This window comes from Caenorhabditis elegans, chromosome IV (assembly GCF_000002985.6).
Source record: "Caenorhabditis elegans chromosome IV".
NCBI classification, from domain to species: Eukaryota; Metazoa; Nematoda; class Chromadorea; order Rhabditida; family Rhabditidae; genus Caenorhabditis; species Caenorhabditis elegans.
In genome coordinates this window covers 11,174,796-11,195,353 of record NC_003282.8, presented here as the reverse complement: position 1 = coordinate 11,195,353, position 20,558 = coordinate 11,174,796, and the positions used below count along the sequence as shown (strand labels likewise).

The following is a 20,558-nucleotide window of genomic DNA, read 5'->3' as shown; positions in this document are numbered from 1 at the left end:
TAGAGTAAAATTTTTTTAGCTCGAAAAAAAAATTTTTTTTTTTTGAAAATTTTTTTTCTCTCTATTTTGTAGGAAATCATTCATTTGGTGTTTTCCACAATTTTGGATGTTCATATTGCAGTTTCTGTGCAGTTGTGTGTTTCGCAGTATCTCCGGAACATTCCATTTTTTGTTGCATTTTGTAAGAATTCGGAACTATCTTTTAATTTCTACAAATTTAAAAGTCCATTTCGCATTGTTTCATGTATCTTAAGACTATTGCTTCAAAAAATAGCACAGAACAAATGTTGATTATCTTTTTTTCATTAAAAAAGTATTATTTTCGCTATTTTGATCAGAATTCGATAAGAAAACGTCTGAATAGAGGTTGTTGGTTGCTTTAAAGGTTTCTGGAATTCCAAAAGTATATCAAATATATATAGGTATTTAAAAAATTTCGAAAAAAAGATATTTTGATAAAATTCAAATGCCAAGCACTTCTTTTATGTATTTCTATGCTGACAAAATTGAGATATAAAATATTTTGCTCATTGTTTTTTTCAGTTTTAAGTCTGTTGCAATGTCGAGTTCTACTTTCCAAATTCTCTTTTTTCCTGCAATTTTTTTCAATAACTCATTTTTTCCACTTTTCCGGTTTCATTTTATTTGAATCTATGTAACAACAAAACTATAAAGTTAACAAAAATAAGTTTAAATAATTGAAATTTAAATCATTTTATTATATTCACTTTTCACGATAGTCCTCAAAAGACCAAATTTCAATGTCTCGAAATCTTTTTTTGAAATTAGGTGGTTTAAAATTGAGAAAGAGAAGCCTGGTTGAACAAAAATAAGCTAAAATATCAAACGTTGCAACTTGCCAGTGACGCAGCTATCGAAATTTGAGATTATTCAATTATCAATTTTTGGGCACATTTTTTCGTTCTTTTAGAACAATTAAAGTATATTTTTAGCAGATGGGGGCATACTTTGTGCACCCACCAACAAAAATGCATAAACGAAAACAGTGCGATAAAAAATAACGAACAAGAAAATGACAAAATACAAACACTTTAGACTGCTGCGATACTGACGACATAGCTAAGTTGGAGATTTTAGCAGAAAACTGTCAAAACTTATTCTTAGGAAATTTTAAAAACGTCTTAACACGAAATTTGGTCATTTGGAGCCAATTTAAGTCAAAACAACCCTAATTTCGATTCTCCTACTCAAAAAATCACGAAAGTAGCAATACAAATCAGAATTTTCTACAATAATCATTTTTAAAAATACATTTTACCGGAAAAATGGAAAAAATCGTAAAAAAATGAAAAAAATTGCATGAATTCCTTCGTTTCTTTCAAAATTTGCGCTCGATCTGCGTATCCACTGAGTGAAGTGAGTCGATACGCAGCGAAATGTCTCGCCACGAGCATGCAAATATCAGGTTGTCCCGTAAGTTTTTGTACTTTTTTTCAAATATTTTTCCAAAACTTCTAGAAAGTTTTAAAATTTTTTCATCGTAGGTCGTGTCAAGGTCGGGTCGTCCCCTTTCAGAAAAGATTCATTTCATCCATTTCTACTTTGCCACGATGACAATCATCAAACTTGAACGTCGAGACGTTAGATTGCTTCTTCTTTATGAATTTCGTCTTGGTCATTCAGCAATGGAAGCGGAACGAAACATATGCGGTGCGATGGGTGAGGGAGCACTCTCTTATAATACAGCAAAGAGTTGGTTTCAAAAGTTCAAGAACGGCGACTTCAGTCTCGAAGAAATAGAACGTTCTGGGCGACCGGTAGAGTTAAATGAAGAAGACCTAGTGAAGCTGGTGGAGGAAGAGCCTCGTCTTAGTCTTCGTGAAATGGAAGAGAAGCTTGAGTGTTGTCATAGCACAATTGCACGTCACTTGGGTCGCCTTGGTTTTACTTCAAAACTTGGAACTTGGGTGCCTCATGAACTTTCGGCATCACAGAAGCTCACTCGGGTCAACGTTTGTACTCAACTTCTAACTTTTCGTCGAAAGTTCGATTGGCTGAACAATCTGGTTACTGGAGATGAGAAGTGGGTGCTCTATGTTAACCATTCCAGAAAACGTCAATGGCTTCCGATCGGTGAGAAAGGAATACCGACGCCAAAGCCTGATCTTCACCCAAAAAAGATTATGATCTGTGTCTGGTGGGGTGTTCAAGGACCCGTGCACTGGGAATTGTTGCCAACTAATAAAACTATCACTGCTGATTACTATTGTGCCCAATTGGACCGAGTTGCAGAAAAGACCAACGGAAAATATGAAAAACTATATTTTCTTCACGATAATGCTAGGCCTCATGTCGCCAAGAAGACTTTCCAAAAGCTGCAAGATCTTGGTTGGACTGTTTTACCGCATCCACCATATTCTCCAGATCTTGCACCAACCGACTACCATTTGTTCTTGTCTCTCAGTGACTACATGCGCGACAAGCAATTCGACGACGAAGAGCATCTCAAAACTGAACTCTCCACTTTCTTCTCATCGCGTTCGCCGGATTTCTTCTCCCGTGGCATCATGATGTTACCTAGTAAATGGCAACAAGTGGTGGACACTAATGGTGAATACTTGTGTGAATAGTACTACTTGTCGCTTGAGAGAAATAAATTTTTTTCAAAAAAAAATAGTACAAAAACTTATGGGACAACCTGATAATTCAGTGCGCCTTTAAATTTCAGAGGGAATAATTCGATTATTTTCGACTTTTTCTTCAATTTTCGGTATTTTTTGTTGTTTTTAGTCAATTTTCTTTTGAAGTATCGTGAGAAAGTTATTGAAAGTCATGTTTTATACTATTTTCTCTAAGTGCAACAATTTTTTGCACGTTTTATCTGCTGAAATTAGGGAAAAAAGCTTTAGGATTTCATTTTCTGACCATTTTCCTATTTGTAGTTTTTTTTTCTATTATGGGGTTATCCAACTGGGTAAAAAATTCATTTTTTATCCTATTTCTTTTTTCACCCTATTCGTCTGGGACAAAAAGTTCATTTTTTACTCTTCTTGCCTCATTTTTTACCGTTTTTACTCATTATTTTGCCTTTTCCACACAAATTATTTATACGAGATACAGTATAGTTCGCGTTTCCAAAACAGATTAACATTCATATAATTTTTCCATTTGTCAAACAAATTTATTAACGTGCAAGTTTAGGCCTGAAGCGATAAAAATTGAACCCTCTAATTTTTTGTGTTTTCAGCTTCTCAGAATAGAAAAGTGATCTGAGCATATTAAAAACGTATAATTGTGTCTCAGATAAGACTTTTGTGTGGAAAAGAAATAATATAAAGTGTAAAAAATTCATTTTTACCCTCTGGATGACCCCACTAAAGAATAACTGTTAAAATAATGCAATTTTATAATTACTTAGCTGATAAAAATGAGAAAATAAGATAAAACTGAGAAAATAGTATAAAACGTCGACTTTCACGATTTCAGTTGAAAATGACAAAAAAACCGGAAATTGTTGAAAATAAAAAAAAACCAATGAAAATGTGAAAATCAGTCATTGAAAGTAACGCAGACATAAGAGACATTCGAAATTAGAAAAGAGAACGAAATGTGTAGCTGTTGGAAAAATACAAAAAAAAATGTTATGAAAGAAAGATTGAAGCAATAGTCTTAAGATACATGAAACAACGCGAAATGGACTTTTAAATTTGTAGAAATTAAAAGATAGTTCCGAATTCTTACAAAATGCAACAAAAAATGGAATGTTCCGGAGATACTGCGAAACACACAACTGCACAGAAACTGCAATATGAACATCCAAAATTGTGGAAAACACCAAATGAATGATTTCCTACAAAAAAGAGAGAAAAAAATTTTCAAAAAAAAAAAATTTTTTTTCGAGCTAAAAAAATTTTACTCTATAGATAATCATTCTCATTTTTCTATGATTCTCGATTAATAGTTCAAAACTAGCTCTTTTTTTCTAATTTGTAATTAATGTGACTTAAAACTATCAAATACGATTGATACTGCGAAAATGAGCAAAAAAATTGACTTTGTGCTCTTTTGGAGCACAAAAAGTGCTCCGTGTAAGCATGGGAATACACTTTTGTATGTATGGGAACATCTGTAAGCATGGGAAATGTATGCATGGGAACACCAAAAATTGAATTGTACGCATGGGAGCATTTTTACTACCGAGTGTACGCATGAGAAAATTTGTATGTACGGGAATACGTGTAAGCATGGGAAATGTAGGCATGGGAACGAGAAAAAATGAGCTGTACGCATGGGAACACTGTTACTACTGAGTGTAAGCATGGGAACATTTGTATGTACGGGAACATGTGTAAGCATGGGAATTGTAGGCATGGGAAATGTAAGCATGGGAGTAATTGCCGACAAGCTCACACTTCGACGAATGGCAGTTGATCTAAATGAAGAGTTTGTGCACATCGACGATTTCAAGGCTTCAGACGATTGGCTCGCAAAATGGAAGAAGTCAAATGGTTTGGTATCTCGTCATATCACTACTTTTGTGACCAAAGCTAGTTTCGCAAATAAAGAAAAGACAGAAGAAGCGGCAAAGAAGTATGTTGATGATATGAAACTAGAACTGCAAACGCTCGATCCAAATACAGCTTTCAACTGTGATCAGAGCGGATTCACGAAGGAGCAATATTGCAAAAGGTTTGCCTTGAAAAGAGCAACTTTTATGAAATAAACTTTTCAGAACTCTCGCACCGAGGGGGGTGAAACGTGTTGAGAGACTTGTCCAATCAAAAGATGCCTTATCTCACTCGTATACCATTCTCCCAATGTTGAGTGTGACGGGAAAGCTCGCTCCAAAACTCTACATCGTTTTGCAGGTAGAAAATGCGTATCATTCATTGCAGTCTTCTCAACTTTAACTTTTTCAAAAAGTAATATATTACAGGAAAAAGGAGGCAAGTTTCCCAAAAAAGGTCACTGTTCTCCGTCCAACCTCATCGTTCGTGCCAACTCCAGTCACATTATGACCAAAGATTTAATGAGAGATTGGGTTGAAAGTGCAGTGTGCGATCCTGCGATGCCGAAGGAAACCGTTCTTCTCCTTGACTCATGGCCAGCATGGAAAAATGAAAGGGACGTACAAGACGCTGCGCTATATGGACACACGGTCCACGTTCGTACGATTCCACCTGGAGCGACTTCTTTCATTCAACCTTGTGACATCTACCTCTTCTGCCCAATGAAAAACTTCGTCAAAAAAGTTCAATCCCATAAAAAATTTTTTCAAACTGGGGAAAGCCGTCCTGGGCTCAATTTTGCTCCAAACTTAGTGCCGTTTTCTGCTCCACCGTGGGGCAAAATATTTCTAGTAGGATTTCAAATATTAGAACATGAAGTCACACGGCTCTAGAGTTATTAACGAAAACAAAAGGGGACATTTTTTCGCAAGCCAAAAAAAAACGCAAAAAAACGCGAAAAAGGGGCGGAGTCTGTACACTCGGCATTTATTAGAGGCTGCTTGGCAGAAATGCGTTTTTATTATTTATAATTTGTAAAATAATAATTCATTTTCAGCGTGATTATATCTTTCACTTCAAAAGCCGCAAAACGTTGTGTTGTGGCATTGAATATGAATATGCTATTTGTCTGTGTGGATTTGGAGCCGTCAATATCAATTTGCCTTAGAAACTTCAATTTTCTGAAAAATTAATTTTTCGGTTTTCTGCTGATGAGTCTAACAGAAATACACAAAAAACAAACGAAATGGATTTTATTCATTTGGGTCAGATTCTCACGCGTGACTCAGAAGGATATTGGAAATTAATAATAAGAATGCAACTCACAAGATTTATAGATCATATTCTTGAATTGTTCCATCTATCAGGTCTTCATGAACTATCCTTCTGTGAATGCAACTATGATTATTCAACCAATCGTTGAACAGTTCAAAAATTTCAGTATTAGGAAATTATTCCTTTCATTTTCAATTAAAAACATCGAGTTCCATAAACAAATGTTGGAACTATATTCACATCAATTTGAAGAAGTGTATATAATCCAAAATTTTCTAGAGCCCAAAAGATTCCAATCCGTTATCGTCTCAAACTTCACGTTTATAAAGATATGGGAGTACATCCCATTGAAGATAAACGACTTGTTGGCTTCAAATAGTTCCACAATATGTATGGGTTATCAAGTACCCCCAAAAGATATATGTACATTTCTAAAGCATTGGATTCATGGATCGAACGAACAACTGAAGCAGTTAATAATGATGTTTCCTCTCAGTTTTAATAAAAATGATTTTATCCCAATCGCCTTGAATGGTATTAAATATCAATTGGCACCGGTCGAGAGGAAACTTGTTTTTATACAAGATACGTATAAATGGTATGATAAAGAAGTTGAAGTTGAAGGAGGTTTGGATATTCAAAGGATCGATGGAACCAACGCCACTATTACTCTACCTGAAGAGCCGGCTTGGAGTACGATACTGTACGTGTGGGATTAAACTGTTTTGATCACGGAATCATAATATGTATGGCATTTCTGGTACTTTTTTTAAAAATCGATTTCATTCTTGTAATTTTATCCTTTAATTCACGTACTTGATGTTTTGTTCTTCTTGACGAACTATTGTTTTTTTGTTGGAAATATCAATAAACTTGTGGTTCGAAATATTCGATCGTAAAACGGACAAGGGAAGTATTTGGGTTTAATCCCGGACTTCCTAATGAGACATATATTATATTATTTCAAAGGTTCTCCCAGAAAGGCCCCTACAAAAAACTAACTGCAAATAAACATTTTTAACTGAAAAACAAACGGTCTGAAAGATTTTTCTCAGAACCCTCTCATTTTGATTTAATATTTTTTCCGTTTCTTCGAATACCGCTTGGATATAGTCTAACGGCCATTCGACGACAGATATCTGCAATTTTTGCTGCTATTGTATTCACGAAGATGTTATATAAATAGCTGGATTATGAATTTTATGGGAATCTTGCTTCAAAATCAATTTTATGGTTTGAAGTCAATAGTGTTATTAAAACATGCCATCATTGTCCAGATCAGTCCTAGTCAAACTATATTATTAATACCATTATTACATCGCGGAACGTACATTCCAAAGAACTTGACATTTTATTTATTTTTATTCAATTACAATTTTCAAATTTATCAATAAACGAATTTATGCAAAATGAAGTTGATCCTTTTCTTCAACTTTCTTCTTATAATGATGCAATCCAACAGCAATGCAGATGATTACAATCACGGCTGTAACAAGGAGGATTTCCGTGTAGTACTTATGGAAATAGTAAGTGAATGTGTCCATGGTGAACGAAAATTTGATGGTATCATGGATCTTTTCAAACTCTTTGGGATCCACATATCCTTCTTTTTTCTCGGTTTCTCTTCTCAATTCTTCAACTTCTTGATGGTTCATTTCTGGCATTTGAACAATTGAATCAACTTCAGTAACTTTCATTCCGATTGGTGGAAGCTTAATCCAGTTTTCTCTGAAGTAGTACCGAGTTTTACCAATGAAAAGGTATGCATCATTTGGAATCCAAGTTAATTGATGATGGTCAGTGTTTGGAATGGTTGCTGTTGATGATTCATCTTCACTCGATGGTTTCTGTAAACATTTTTATGGGACACTTTACACTTTACGGTACAAAATTGACAGCATCCTTGCAGAAACTTCTTCTTGTGACTTTTGCCCCTTTGAAGAATGGAAACGTAGAAGTATGAAAGATATGAAAAAACTGTGATCAAAAATAAGAAAGTAATTATTCTAATAGCATTTCATCCGATTTCTGGATTCATCACATCCGTAATCTCATCTACAGTTTCATTTAATAACTAGTTTCCTTTAAAAATCATATCAATTTATCAATAATGATGCTTTGCAAATGAAAAAATATACAATAAGTTCAAGAAATTTTAATTCAAACCACGAAAAACCAAACATATAAACGGAGCCTGTGTTTTAGGGTTTTTTTTTTAATTTTCCGTGATTATTTTTTATTTCAGATAAACCTATTTATACCATTCATACGTTTGCTCTATGCATTGATCTAATTATCTAGTAGGTTAGGGTCTTTCAATTTCAACTTACATTTATAATTTGCTCATTTCTCTCTTTTTGCTCGAATCCCATTTGTTCAAAATATTTTTCCATCGGAGTACCCAAGTTTCCATCAGAAAATTGGAAGTCTTTCTCCTTTGATGGCTGAAATAATACATTTGAAAAGAGATTTCAAACAATTTTGTGTACAAACCTTGGCATTGACAGAAAGTAGAACAAGCGAGAGCAGAACAGTGAGCAAATGGAGTTTCATGATTAACCAGAACAGTGAGATTCTGTGCCGACTGAATGAAGAATGAAATCTCTGTCTTGAATCTTCAACAGCAAGATGAAAATGGGCGGGGTTTCCCGGTGATACTGTAGTGGACGGGGCGACGCTGGTTATGGTCAACTGTTTACAACCCCTTCCAAGGTCAATGTGCCGACCGATACGTCCAGTATAATGTAAACAAAAGGCTCTAATTGTAAGCTAGATAAGATAAAGAGGCAGAGAGGAGGGAGAGTTTACAACTAATTGTAAAACTGATCTAAAAGTCAGAGTTGAATTACATATGCTCTGCTTTCTCCAGTATGATCTTTAAATCTGATCTATAAAACATTTAAATAATCCTCCCAGATGTGCGTCTTCTACTCTTTCAAAAACATACCTGAAACGGACTAACAATATACAGGAAGATTCCAAAAATTAATATCTGTTTTAAACAAAAGCGTGCGCTTTTCAATTCACAAGGCGAATGCCACGTGGTGTCAGACTGTCCCATAACGGTATGATCTACAATAAATGCGGGAATTGAAGCAGAGTTTTCATCCAGCGTCGCACGGTTAAAAGCGTGCTGACGTCACACTTTTCTGGGCGAAAAAATCCCGCATTGTTTGTAGATCATACCATTTTTCGTAAACCATACCGTTATTTGACAGTCTGACACCGCGTGCGAACGAACACCCTAATTAATTTGCATCAAATAAATTTTAATCAGAAAAATACGGAATTCACTTTTTTTTTAAATGTTATGCACGTCAAAATACATTTTTGTAACCTTCTATCTTTGAAAAATGTTGCTATTTTGTTTTTCAGGCTATGACAATTCTGCAGCTTTTCCGTCTCTCTGTACACTGGCATCTGGGATGTGAGGTCATTCTAGTGACAACATATGTGTTTTCGAAAAAGAGAGAACTATTTCTCAAGGACGATCTCGGAAACATGATTTTTTATTTGAGCTTTCGGTCATCCTTACGGTAGAAACTAGAAATTTCGAAATGTGCTGGCTTTGATTTTCTGAATTCCAGGAAGATTCGATTCATAAATTTTATATTTTTATTTAATAAAATCAACAAAAACGAAATATAGTTGCTAAGATTTCTAAAAAAAAAAAACAAATTCCAATATTATTCAATTCGTTTCTTTTCTTTATCATTCATTTCTTGTTGCATTCGTTCTTCTCGTTCAGATGGTGACTCAAGTACCTGAAATTAAAATAGATTTATAGATCCATTCAGTTTGATCATACTTTTTGTCTTGCTGATTGCCAACTCTTTTCATCTCCACTCCACAATCGCTTAACCAAATCCTCAGCCCCGTTTATTGTATCAGAAAGACCAGTGAGCAATGGATTTTCTTCAACCTGAAAACACATTTTGAAATAAAAAATATCCGGGCTTTTGAGTAGCCAACCGTGTCCCATCCTTTCAAAAGAGCCAGAGCTCTACCGTATTCCTTATCAGTAACAACCATATCATCTGGAGGATAAAGAGCAGCTCCTACATATCGCCCCTCGGCATTCAGAAAATTGAATGTTGCGATCGCGTCCTCCTGAAAGAGAAATTAATTGTGAAAACGTTAGCAAAATTGTAAAATTACAGTATCCATAATCTCTAATCCAATTTTATGTTCACGAAGGAATGGTGCTACACTGGCTCGAACTCTGAAAAATTGTTTTTTAAATAAAAATATTTTTTCTAGCTCATACTTGTCAATATTCTTTTTATCCCCAACTCCTAACACAAGAATGTCAATTTTTGGTTCAAGAGCAGCAAAAAGAGCAAGTGATCGTGGAGTGATGTCTTCTGGAGTTGGAACACGCCACGAAAGAGCCGTCTTTGGAAACAAGGCGATTGGGCCATATCTGAAAAGTTATTTTTGAAAGCAAAAACTCTCAATTTTGAGAACTCACAAAAATGTTCCATCGAGAAGTCGAAATCCATAGCATGAAAGTCCACGAACTCCAATTTGTTTTGCTTCGAGCATTTCCGTAGATAACATTGAAATTCGACTACGATCTGTCATGTCAGACTCTTCAAGTGGATTTATATGATAACCATCGAGTACACCTGTCAAGTTAAATATATTGTTTTTTAGAACTATTTTTTTCAATTTATAATGAATAATAAAATTGTAGCTAGTGGTATTACCCATACACGAAACTTTGCGATTCTTACCGGTCTCGACACGGCAAATTCTTGTTGAGTGCAAGAGGGTGTGCACCTTTAAAGATTACTGTAGTTTCAAACTTTCGTTGATCATCATGATGTTGAATTTTTATCAATTTTTCATAGTTTTTCTATAAAGATATACACATTAATTTATGAAAAACTTAAATTTTACAATAAAAACACATAAATTTTAACAAATCTTGAGAAAACCTACGAAAAATGGAATAAAATTCTTAGAAATGAGAGTGGGAATTTACAGCACTCATTATTTAAAGGAGTGTACTTTTTTGCATTAAAAAAAGTTTTCGTGTCGAGACCGAGTACCGTATAAATAGCTTCGTGACTGCAGGTTTGATGAATTGGAAAAATATCAGAAATCGAGTGTTTACAAATTTTTGCCGAATCCAAAACGGAATAAACGAAAAGTAACGGATGCTAAATAAATACATTTTTTATTAGTCAAAAAACCTAAAATTACCAGTGTCTGCCCGATTCGCATCTCCTCCTCCTATCGTATTTTTTGATGAACTGCTCAGAAATCGACGAGCTGTCTGTGCTCCGAGAGCAATCAACGATTTGTTCATTATGCCTAAATAACAAATGTTTATTTCATGCAACACATTTTTATTCTGATAATTTATATCTGGTTTCTCAACCATTTTGTGAAATGAAACGTTCAGATGTCGATATGATTTTCTTTCGTAATATCACAGATGAAATTAACAATCTTTGGAATGTGGCACATGAAAAATGAAAAGGCACAGTGAATTGATGAGAAATCACAGAAAAAGGGAATGGCTTTCGAGGAGTGCATTAAAAATGATTAATTTAATTATATATTTACATAGATTTCTGAAATTCTATTCAATATTTTCAATATCTGCCAACTCGTCAGCTAATGACGATTCTTTGAAATTGGCTGGAGGAGTTGCATATCCGGAAGCTGCTTCAGAAGTTGTAGTTGTGGTGATTGATGTTGCAGAAGTTGGAGTTGCACTCTGCTGCCATGATGGAATTGATGAAGTAACACTAGGTGTTACGATTGGAGCAAAATTATGTTGACTGAGAAGTAAACTTTTTATCGTGGAAATTCCGCTCTGAAAATTATTGAAATATTAGCATTACAAAAACCATCTTCTAGAATTCACCTCAACCCGATTCAAATCAGCATCTCTGTTAGCAACTGAGTAGAGGGCTCTTGAAATTTCTGATTGTTGTGTTGCAAGCTGTTGTGTTGTTTGCGAAACAGAATCCATTATGAATTTTATTGAATTCTGAAGATCGTCGACTTGTGATTGCAGTTGACGAATTTCCTCTGTTGCTGGATCAGGAATATCGAAGAATCTGGGCAGAACATATGATCGGACGAATCGATATCCAGCATATGAAATCGATCCAAGTACCACAGCTGATTGTGCAAATGATACTATTCTGAAATTTGCGGTGATATTTTGAAATCAATAATTTCATTTACAAACCCATTCTGTTTTGGAGCAATCATCATTTGCGGATGACCTCCTATTGGAATCATATTCTCTGTTCCAATTTGACTTCTCAACTGCTCCGGCGGAATAGATGCTCGTGCTTCCAAGATTTCAGCCTCACTGACTCCTTTTCCTAATAAAAACTGTCGTTGTTCTTCAAATGGAGTCTCTTTAACTTTTGGAGTTAGCATAAACTTTCTTGCTGCTTCTACCATGTCCGGTCGAATCGGGGAACTAGATGGGTCAGTCATTTTCAACCTGAAGCTTTAAAATAAAAGTATAATACATATGGCAATAAATTGAATAATCTAAAAAATGAGTGAAAATCGATAATAAAAGGTTTGAACCGATAACAAAACCATCAATGAATAATCAAATAATCAAACATTGATTTCCCGATTGATAAAAATTTATCACAAAAATTAACATTTACAATGTGAAAGCAAGAATTTTTTGAAACTGAAAATACTCGTTAGGTTAAAATCTGGCAGAAACCGCGAGGAAAAATTACCCTAAAATACAGAAAAATGAATATAAATAAGTAGTTTACACTATAAATACATAAATGTCATCAAACAATTATTTCGGATCGAGAAGGTGACCACGAAGAATGTCCAAACTCTTGTAAAGAGCATTCGAGAAGGCGGCAGCGTCACGTTTCGACTGAAAATTTTATAAAGATAAGATGTTTTCAAATTCTAAGAGATAAGATAATAACCTGAAATTTTCGAGTTTTTTTTGTCAAAAATACGGTACCTGAACAAGATTTTTCTAATCTCAATTTATTGATGTTTAGTTTTATTTCGATTTTTATATAATATCTGATAATATTTATATTCTTAAAAAAGTTTCTTTTTTTTCCATATACTTTTAAAAAACTTCTAAATATTTCTATTTTTTGACTAATTTTTTTTTCAAAAAAAAATTAGACAATTTTTCGGGTATCAACAAGATAGTTTTTTTTATTAAATGCGAAAAGCTGTGCGCCTTTAAAGCTCTTAGGCTTTGGAATTTTAATTGACTTTTTCTTTGTTTCTTACGATGTGTTCAATGTTGCAACATATTGTTGTTTTTATTGGTTTTTTTTTTCAGTTTTTTTGCTTTATTTTTTTTAAATATACATATATTTCTTATCGAAAAAATGATTAAAAAATTCCGAAGCAACGAAAGTTTGGATTTAGCAACAAAAAAAAGGTCGCGTCGAGACCACTACCGTAATTTTGACGCAAAAAGTATAAAATTTAGCGTCTGGGTAATAGAGAAATCACGAACCTTATTGCTCGAAATAACGGCTCCGAGTTTGTTGGGAACAACGTTGTATCCAATACCGAATCCATCTTGCACAACTGGTCCGAATCCTCCGAAGACAATCGTATCCGTTGACAAAGTGCTCGTTGAAAGTACAAAATGACCCATTCTCGTGTATCCTGGATCTTGGAAGAAATCTGGAGTTGGTTGGCTCAATCGTTGAGCTGTGATTTTGAGGCCGAGCAAATGTCGATCATATCCTTGTCCCATTGATGCTTCTTTTACAAGTTGGAAATGTTGTGTGGAGCAATCAGTCAATAGTTGTCGAACATCTTTACGATTTTCTTCAAGAATAGCCAAGGTGGCGGCACGCGTAGCTGATGTTGCCGATATGAAAATTGAGTTTTGAAACTTGATATTTTAATTCTGAGGAATAAGCTTACCTCATGCATTCAGTTCTTCCCTTCAAGAAAGCAGCAGTGGAACATGACTCATACGTTGGAACAAACTCTTTGTACAAAGAATAGAATGCCATTTGAATAGCAAGCTGCATCACAGAATCCGGTGACAATTTAGTTTTCTTGATCAAATCTCTGTTGAGTCCTTCGAATTCCATTGTCGCAAAATCAAGATCAGAATTTGCAGAGACGTGTTTCTTCTGAGCATCACTGATTTTAGATTTGAGAGAATCCGTGAGCTTGAATTCGAGTGCCTGCACATGTGCTGGATTATGAGATTTTGGAGTGTCGTCTGGAGATACAAAATGATTTTTGTTGGTATCCTTGAATGATTCTTCCATTAAACGAAGCACGGCAACTCCATCTCCCCACGAGTGTTCAAAGTTGATTGTGGCTTGACCGTTGGCTAAAATTGAAAAAATATGATTTTTAATAAAGTTCTGTGAAAATTACCATCGATGATAGTCTGGAAGCACTTGTCAAACCAACGATTACGAGCATCATCTCCGATGAGAAGAGATTGGACGAGTCTGAGAATTCAAAACTTTGGTTTGAAAATTATTTCATTAAAATTACCTTTTATGTTCTTCAGTTTTGAGGTCATCAAGACAAATTGCGAAAAGTCCACCATCAATTTTCTTCAAATATTCTCCATTTCCTGCGTTTTCGAGTTCCACTCGAGCTTCAGCCCACGAGTCACGATCCAACGACGTTAGGGATCCTAGGTTTTTATATTTTAGCACCATTATAAATCTACAAGAACGCTTACCAATACTGCTCTCTGGTGCCGCTTCCTTTCCATTACTCAAAATCCAAGCGAGAGATGCATGAACGTCTTCAGCATCAAGGAGTTTACCATCATCGTCAAAGATACGAACTGCGTATGGATGACCTTTGTAGAACGCAACGAAATGCTTTTGAGAGGCATCCTAGAAATATTCGAGATAGTAGATTTTAATGTTTCAATTATTAAAACTTACCAAATACAGCATATCCTTTTCTTTCTTTGGAATTCGCGATCCGCAGAATAAAGATTTATACTGTGACATGTCAAGTGGGAAAGCTTTGAATGCAACTGCACCGAACCATGAGAGACTTGGTGGAAGAGTTCTGAAAACAAGCGGTGGCTTTCAATTTCAATTAATAATTGAGACTTACTTGCAAACGGTTCTGAATAATTTTGTATCGCTCTTTTTCGGGTTCATATGGAAAACCTCTGGCCCCAAGAGGTTCTCATCGAGGGATCGCTTGATTCTAGCATAGGAAATGGCGAGATTCGTGGCGCGAGTTAGCTGAAATAATAATGGTCTTAAGAACAATCGGTAGAACTTTAAATTTGTTCATTAAGAAAAGAAAGAGGTTTCATCAAAGCTACACTGTACCCTTCCCCTTTTCTCCCTCGTATCTTTCATCTCGTAGTGTACTCGAACAATTTGTGGACTACGGAGAAGAGACTACAGAGAAGGTAAGTCATAAATAGAACGAGTATACAAAGTACAAAAATAAATCAATTCAAATTCAGAAAAAAAACTACTCAAAAACATTATTTCTCTGAAACGTATTTTACCTGATCATTGAATTTCGGATTTGGATCTGGAGCATACATCATAAATGGGTTGTAATTCACAGCAACTGGAACTCTGGCTCTTAGATACATATCAAACCATGGCTCAGAAATGTAACTGGTGTCCCTATGAGCCTTGTCGTATTCTAGAAGCGCTTCTTGAAGTTTTGGACCTTCATTGGCTTCAAAACTGCGAATGGTGGCTTCAGTTTTTGCAAAAACATCCGGAGAGAGCACTGCTTTAGAAGAAGCAAGGTAGCTGTAAAAATATGATGAATAATTATCAATGTTCAGTTTAGTTACAGAATGCTCACCGATTTACCGTATCTGGAAGCTTTGGGATAGGCAGTCTTCTCAGCGACTTCTGGAAGTGATACGATGGAATTTCTGATTTTTCCAGATATTGATAGTCGTCTCCGGTCAAAGCATGCTTTCCACGAGAAGCTGTAATTGATCGACACAAGTTTGAGGAACGAAGCATCTGAAAATTGAGAGAATAAAAATAAAAACATGAATTTAATTTAGAAAACTAGAAGAGTGAATACATTTATTGCTTAAAAATGAGTGTTCTAGATACAAAGTATCGGAAAAACCGCTCGCCATTCGATAGCAAGACACAAATGATGCGAAAAACGAGTGAGATAACGGACAACAACGTGCTGAATAATGGACTTTGAACCTTGCACGAGAGATGCGTCAGCCTCACCAAAAACGCGTCAGCATCCAATCATAGGCGTCATTCGTTCCTTGCAAAAAATTATTTTACATCATTTTTTTGCGTTTTTTCTTTCAATTTACTAGAGGCCCCACGAAAAGGGGAGCAGAACGAAAAGGGGATCTGCAAAAAGGGGATCTGCGAAAAGGGGAGATACGAAAAGGGGAGCTGGCACTGTGCCAAACGCACAAAACGCAATTTTTCTCACGCAACGCACGTTGATTTTTGAAATTTTCTTCTAGAAGATACGCTTAACAACACGCGACGCGTAACATCGGAGCATCGTTGTATCGTTTTCTTTGAGAAAAATAGCGTTTGGCACAGTGCCAGATCCCCTTTTCGTTGCTCCCCTTTTCGGTATCTCCCCTTTTCGTATCTCCCCTTTTCGCAGATCCCCTTTTTGCAGATCCCCTTTTCGTTCTGCTCCCCTTTTCGTGGGGCCTCATTTACTATATTTTCCAAATTGAACTTTTTGCTTCGACTCTTTATCATGTTTTTAAAATTTAGAGTACTTTTGCCAAGACCATCAACGTGTTAAAATTGATATTTTTCGTTTGATAAACAGGAAGGTCTTGATATTTTATAAAAAAATATATTGAAGATACAAAAAACTCAGTATATATTTATTGATAAACGCATCGCCAAATTTATTTCGGTATTTCCCGATAATATTTATTCTTAACTTCCGAACAGCATTTAGATTTTGGATCTGATAATTTTAATTTTTGTCTCATTTTGGTGTTTTGTGATTATATCTTTCTTGTGAAATCTTTCTAAGAATTAACCTATTATTTTCACGAAAAAAATGTTTTCAGACAGAAATGTTCCGTATGCAAGGAGCTCCACCAGCACCACCACCACTCAAGACTCGATTTGAAATCGTCAACACAGTCTACAACGATCCCTTCTTCTGGTATGTGCCTTCATTGCAAAAATTGATTTTGAGTAGAAAAAACCGGAAAAAACGGATAGAAAAACATTTTGATAGTGCCTGTCTTTATTTTAAAAAATCGAAGAACTATTGAAAGTCCTTTGAGCAGCTTTTCATCCTAAATTTAATTTCCGAGGGGTTGCCAATTTTAATTAGTTCCAGTACGACAATTATATTCAATTCTATTAAACAGTTGTGGTTTTAAATCAAAAACTATCGGAATTGTTCACATTTTCAGGAGCGTCTTCAAAGGAGTCATTGGATTTGGAGTTGGAGTTGTCGTCGCCCGATCAGTCAGTGAAGAGTGGGCAACAGTTGTTTAAATGTCAAAATCTCAATTAGTGGCATTTTTCTTTTCGTTTTTTGTTGGTTTCTTTTTTGAAAAATAATAGAAATTAGATCTAATCGTGTGCAAAACATGGAATCAAACAACAACAACAAGATCGCAACCAATTTTTACATTTTTTATCTCCAATTTCGGATTCGGAAGACCATTTGCGACGCTCTATATTTGGTTTTGCACTTTTCTGAATTAATACTGCACATTCTTCGAACACCTGAAATCTTATAATTTAATTCAAATTTAAAGATATATTCCAACCTCTGATACGTTCTGGTTGAGCCTTGCACTAGTCTCAAAATATGGGATTTTGAGTTTTTCAGCAAAATTGTGAGCTTCTGATTCATCAACTTGCCTTGTTTCTGCCAAATCAGATTTATTTCCGACTAATATCATTGGAACCTGAAACAAAAAACTAGGAAATTCACAGAAAATAGCAACAAAACCTCCTTTCCACGAATTGCGATAATATCTGTAAACGTTTGTTTCAAATTTTCAAAAGTAGAAGTTTCGGCAAGAGAAAAGACGAGTACAAATCCCTGAGCAGTACGGTAATATGTTTCTCGCATTCCAGTGAATTGCTCCTGAATTAACATATGTTGAATTTCCTGAATTGAAAGTTTTACCGTTCCAGCAGTATCTAAAATTTCCAGCCTCGCATTTTCAGCATCAACTTTTGATAATTTTCTATAGGAATCTTCAATTGTGGCGTCATAAGTGTGAACAAATATTCCTTGCACGTATTGCAAAGTCTGAAATTTGGAAATCAAATTTAAAATCTATTTGAGATTAGTTACCAATGCGCTTTTCCCAACTCCTCCATTTCCCAAAACAACAATTTTGTACTCTTTCATTTCTTTTTGTATCTGCAAATGATTTTTTTTTGAAAGTAGATGTTGCTTGTTAATAGTGAATATAAAAAAATGATCTGAAGATATAAAGATGTTTTAAATATCAAATTCTAGAGAAAATGCACACACACATGAGCGTGTGGTAATTTTTTTTAAATCAAGCTTTTTATTTTCTATATTCGAAATTATCGGAACAGTTATTACGGGAATACAAAATTCTGAGAATGCTTATTGCACAACATATTTGACCCGCAAAATATCTCGTAGCGAAAACTACAGTAATTCTTTAAATTACTACTGTAGCGTTTGTGTCGATTTACGGGCTCGATTTTAAAATTAAGCAAAAAATGAGAAAATATTACTACGAAACGAATGAAAACGTAATATTTATCGATGCCATTATTCAAAATAAATCTGAATTTTTTTTTCGGAAAAAAAATTTCGTCGGAAAAAATTAATTTCAAATAGTCGATCCCGTAAATCGACACTACAGTAGTCATTTAAAGAACTACTGTAGTTTTTGCTGCGAGATAAATATTTTGCGCGTGAAATATGTTGTGCAATACGCATTCTCAGAATTTTGTGTTCCCGTAATAACTGTTCCGATAATTTCGAAAATAGAAAATAAAAAACTTGATTTAAAAAATGCATCGTTCAATGTTTTTATTTTCTAGAGTTAGAATGTTGTTTTAAAGGTAGAGTTGCGTCTGGGAATTTTTTTTAATTAACTAGATGAAAACATATATTCAATGAAAGATGTTGTATTATTTCAATTTTTTGAATATCAATGAACCTCTCAAAGGTTAAGTAGCCGCCAAACTTTATATTCAAATGGTTAAAAAAATTGGTTGGTTACCAAAATTATGATAAGTGAAAACAATAATTGTCACTTTTAGAAAGTAAATAGAAAAAAGTTTCGTATTTTTTAAATGTGATATTTGACGAATTTGGCATCAGTTACGATACTCTAACTTCAAAAGACTAGTCTGAAACAGTATGAAACATCAAAGTTGAAGAAAACCCAGTGGAACCTGAAGTTAACAAGAATTGAGGAAGTGTCATCAGTTGGTAGGTATCACAATCAGATTCTTTCAAAAGAATTGAATTAGAATGAACATGACAAGAAACGCGAAAAAAAATAAGAATGTGATTACACACATACAGAAAGAAAATGAAGAAACTGAGAAGGAGAAAGGAATGAAAAAAGAGACAGGCTTTTTGTGATTTCATGTTTCCCCATCTAACCACATTCTCCTCATTCTCTGGTGTTAATTAGCTGCGAAACGAATACGGTTTCGTGATGGTTTCGCTTTTTTTTATTTCAACAAAAATGGGTATATCTATAGAACTTTCTTCTTCAAGTTAATTGGAGGAAAAGGCAATAAATCAGATGTAAATGTTTGGAAATGCCACAGATGATTAGTAAAAGTGAACACTTGGTCTAATAAGAAGTGTCTATTTGCAGATGTTGGGTATATCTTTAAAATTTCATAAAATAGGTAAAATCATTATTTAAACAGATTTTTTTCCATAGTTCCACTGTTGTGATTGTAAAACATTACTATACTTTGACTACACATTTCTCTGTTCGTTGCACAATATTTAAAGTTGTTTTTAAGTTTAATTTAGTTCAATATTTAAAGAATCTTTAATTTCAAAACTATAAAAAATATGTGTCAGTTGAAAAATTTTGATAACTGGTAAAATTGAGCAAAACTGTTTTACATATAAAAATGGTTTCTTTAGAAATCGTTTTTAAAAGTAAAATGCCCATGCCCAAATATTATGGTAAAACTTTTAAAATTTTTTTGAAATAAATATTTTACTGACAGTCAAAAATTAGTGAAGCCTACGCCTATAATTTTGAAAGTCTTTGAAAAAATATCTACAATTTTTTATTGTTTACTTGCTTTTCAATTTTTGTATTCAAACAGTCTGGGAGTTCGAAAAAGCAATTACTGAAAATATTCCATGTTTTTTGAAAATTGCAAATAGATACCGAAACTTTGACTAAAAACTTTGAAAAATCTTAACCATGTTGGTTATTTTTCGGATGTTCTGGATGTTCAAAAATGAGTTTAAAGCATTTTCTTTATAATATTGGTTGTTGTTCTGTTAGTTTAAAACTTTAAATTAGTCAATAAATCTCAATAAAAAATATTCTAGCATAATCAGGTTTATCTACAAAAACGTAACGCGTTCAAACTATTGACAAAACCATAAACAAATCATTAAAAAGGGGGAAATCAGTCAGCTAATGATTTGGTCATCTAGTTGAATGGGAATATCAGAATGATATGGATATGATAAGAAACGAGGCCATTAACAAGGAAAACGACGATGACACAATATGACATTCAACCGTTCCATTTTCCAATAAATCTCTCGGTTTCTCTCCCATCATTTATTGATTTCTATTGTTTTTTATGTTTCGAATCATATGTAGTCTTCTCAAAACTGTATGATTCACCTTTTTTTAATGATGTTTGTATG

At 34.3% G+C, this 20,558-nt stretch overlaps 7 protein-coding genes and 1 non-coding gene across 11 annotated transcripts; 3 read left to right on the top strand and 5 right to left on the bottom strand.

Annotated features, from left to right (window-relative positions):
• Nucleotides 1-5,842: 5,842 nt before the first annotated feature.
• Nucleotides 5,843-6,463, top strand: fbxb-79 (F-box associated domain-containing protein; the record flags this gene model as incomplete). The annotated part of the gene is made up of 1 exon (NM_069699.4): nucleotides 5,843-6,463. One exon carries the CDS (start codon nucleotides 5,843-5,845, stop codon nucleotides 6,461-6,463), a length of 621 nt encoding a protein of 206 aa, NP_502100.2.
• Nucleotides 6,464-7,089: 626 nt separating this feature from the next.
• Nucleotides 7,090-8,325, bottom strand: sdz-27. The gene is made up of 3 exons (NM_069698.5): nucleotides 8,238-8,325; nucleotides 8,075-8,188; nucleotides 7,090-7,591 (listed from the first exon to the last, which is right to left on the bottom strand). The coding sequence occupies exons 1-3, from the start codon at nucleotides 8,295-8,297 to the stop codon at nucleotides 7,145-7,147; spliced, it is 621 nt and encodes a 206-aa protein (NP_502099.1). The 5' UTR covers nucleotides 8,298-8,325; the 3' UTR covers nucleotides 7,090-7,144.
• A 1,016-nt stretch (nucleotides 8,326-9,341) lies between these two features.
• Nucleotides 9,342-11,063, bottom strand: nuaf-3 (NADH dehydrogenase [ubiquinone] 1 alpha subcomplex assembly factor 3; the record flags this gene model as incomplete). 2 transcript variants are annotated; one of them, NM_001028157.5, is made up of 7 exons in its annotated part: nucleotides 9,342-9,508; nucleotides 9,553-9,666; nucleotides 9,717-9,854; nucleotides 9,903-9,966; nucleotides 10,012-10,167; nucleotides 10,216-10,372; nucleotides 10,953-11,063. In NM_001028157.5, the coding sequence occupies 7 exons, from the start codon at nucleotides 11,056-11,058 to the stop codon at nucleotides 9,431-9,433; spliced, it is 813 nt and encodes a 270-aa protein (NP_001023328.1). The 2 variants fall into 2 exon arrangements, with proteins under 2 accessions (NP_001023328.1, NP_001129864.1); NM_001136392.4 differs by lacking the exon at nucleotides 10,953-11,063 and having other exon boundaries at nucleotides 9,431-9,508; nucleotides 10,216-10,328.
• Nucleotides 11,044-12,222, bottom strand: prx-14 (Peroxisomal membrane protein PEX14). The gene is made up of 3 exons (NM_069696.5): nucleotides 11,953-12,222; nucleotides 11,623-11,905; nucleotides 11,044-11,571 (listed from the first exon to the last, which is right to left on the bottom strand). Exons 1-3 carry the CDS (start codon nucleotides 12,207-12,209, stop codon nucleotides 11,335-11,337), a joined length of 777 nt encoding a protein of 258 aa, NP_502097.1. The 5' UTR covers nucleotides 12,210-12,222; the 3' UTR covers nucleotides 11,044-11,334.
• Nucleotides 12,223-12,345: 123 nt separating this feature from the next.
• Nucleotides 12,346-15,709, bottom strand: cpt-2 (the record flags this gene model as incomplete). Of its 3 annotated transcripts, NM_001047512.5 has the most annotated exons (10): nucleotides 12,346-12,621; nucleotides 13,231-13,597; nucleotides 13,650-14,070; nucleotides 14,118-14,194; nucleotides 14,241-14,385; nucleotides 14,434-14,593; nucleotides 14,645-14,774; nucleotides 14,823-14,956; nucleotides 15,232-15,487; nucleotides 15,543-15,709. In NM_001047512.5, 10 exons carry the CDS (start codon nucleotides 15,707-15,709, stop codon nucleotides 12,538-12,540), a joined length of 1,941 nt encoding a protein of 646 aa, NP_001040977.2. The 3 variants fall into 3 exon arrangements, with proteins under 3 accessions (NP_001040977.2, NP_001040978.2, NP_001294004.1); NM_001047513.5 differs by lacking the exons at nucleotides 15,232-15,487; nucleotides 15,543-15,709 and having other exon boundaries at nucleotides 12,538-12,621; nucleotides 14,823-14,869; NM_001307075.3 differs by lacking the exons at nucleotides 13,650-14,070; nucleotides 14,118-14,194; nucleotides 14,241-14,385; ... (3 more) ...; nucleotides 15,232-15,487; nucleotides 15,543-15,709 and having other exon boundaries at nucleotides 12,538-12,621; nucleotides 13,231-13,476.
• A 1,049-nt stretch (nucleotides 15,710-16,758) lies between these two features.
• Nucleotides 16,759-17,277, top strand: C08F8.9 (uncharacterized protein). The gene is made up of 2 exons (NM_001026142.5): nucleotides 16,759-16,856; nucleotides 17,113-17,277. Exons 1-2 carry the CDS (start codon nucleotides 16,774-16,776, stop codon nucleotides 17,195-17,197), a joined length of 168 nt encoding a protein of 55 aa, NP_001021313.1. The 5' UTR covers nucleotides 16,759-16,773; the 3' UTR covers nucleotides 17,198-17,277.
• On the bottom strand, nucleotides 17,113-18,087 carry rap-3 (RAP homolog (vertebrate Rap GTPase family)). The gene is made up of 5 exons (NM_069694.4): nucleotides 18,012-18,087; nucleotides 17,841-17,966; nucleotides 17,661-17,798; nucleotides 17,476-17,616; nucleotides 17,113-17,431 (listed from the first exon to the last, which is right to left on the bottom strand). The coding sequence occupies exons 1-5, from the start codon at nucleotides 18,066-18,068 to the stop codon at nucleotides 17,276-17,278; spliced, it is 618 nt and encodes a 205-aa protein (NP_502095.2). The 5' UTR covers nucleotides 18,069-18,087; the 3' UTR covers nucleotides 17,113-17,275.
• A 1,020-nt stretch (nucleotides 18,088-19,107) lies between these two features.
• On the top strand, nucleotides 19,108-19,254 carry C08F8.14. Its single transcript, NR_056615.1, has one exon. It is a non-coding gene; the product is annotated as an Unclassified non-coding RNA C08F8.14 (non-coding RNA).
• Nucleotides 19,255-20,558: the final 1,304 nt, after the last annotated feature.

Coding starts and splice junctions, on each gene's coding strand:
- rap-3 (NM_069694.4), bottom strand. CDS start 18,068: ATGAAAGAGTACAAAATTGTTGTTTTGGGAAATGGAGGAGTTGGGAAA. Junction 17,799..17,840: donor TTTTAGATACTGCTGGAACG/GTAAAACTTTCA, acceptor ATGTTAATTCAG/GAGCAATTCACTGGAATGCG. Junction 17,617..17,660: donor TCGCAATTCGTGGAAAGGAG/GTTTTGTTGCTA, acceptor TTTTTGTTTCAG/GTTCCAATGATATTAGTCGG.
- prx-14 (NM_069696.5), bottom strand. CDS start 12,209: ATGACTGACCCATCTAGTTCCCCGATTCGACCGGACATGGTAGAAGCA. Junction 11,906..11,952: donor ATTGCTCCAAAACAGAATGG/GTTTGTAAATGA, acceptor CGCAAATTTCAG/AATAGTATCATTTGCACAAT. Junction 11,572..11,622: donor CTGATTTGAATCGGGTTGAG/GTGAATTCTAGA, acceptor AATAATTTTCAG/AGCGGAATTTCCACGATAAA.
- sdz-27 (NM_069698.5), bottom strand. CDS start 8,297: ATGAAACTCCATTTGCTCACTGTTCTGCTCTCGCTTGTTCTACTTTCT. Junction 8,189..8,237: donor TACTTTCTGTCAATGCCAAG/GTTTGTACACAA, acceptor GTATTATTTCAG/CCATCAAAGGAGAAAGACTT. Junction 7,592..8,074: donor GAAATGAGCAAATTATAAAT/GTAAGTTGAAAT, acceptor AAATGTTTACAG/AAACCATCGAGTGAAGATGA.
- C08F8.9 (NM_001026142.5), top strand. CDS start 16,774: ATGCAAGGAGCTCCACCAGCACCACCACCACTCAAGACTCGATTTGAA. Junction 16,857..17,112: donor TACAACGATCCCTTCTTCTG/GTATGTGCCTTC, acceptor TCACATTTTCAG/GAGCGTCTTCAAAGGAGTCA.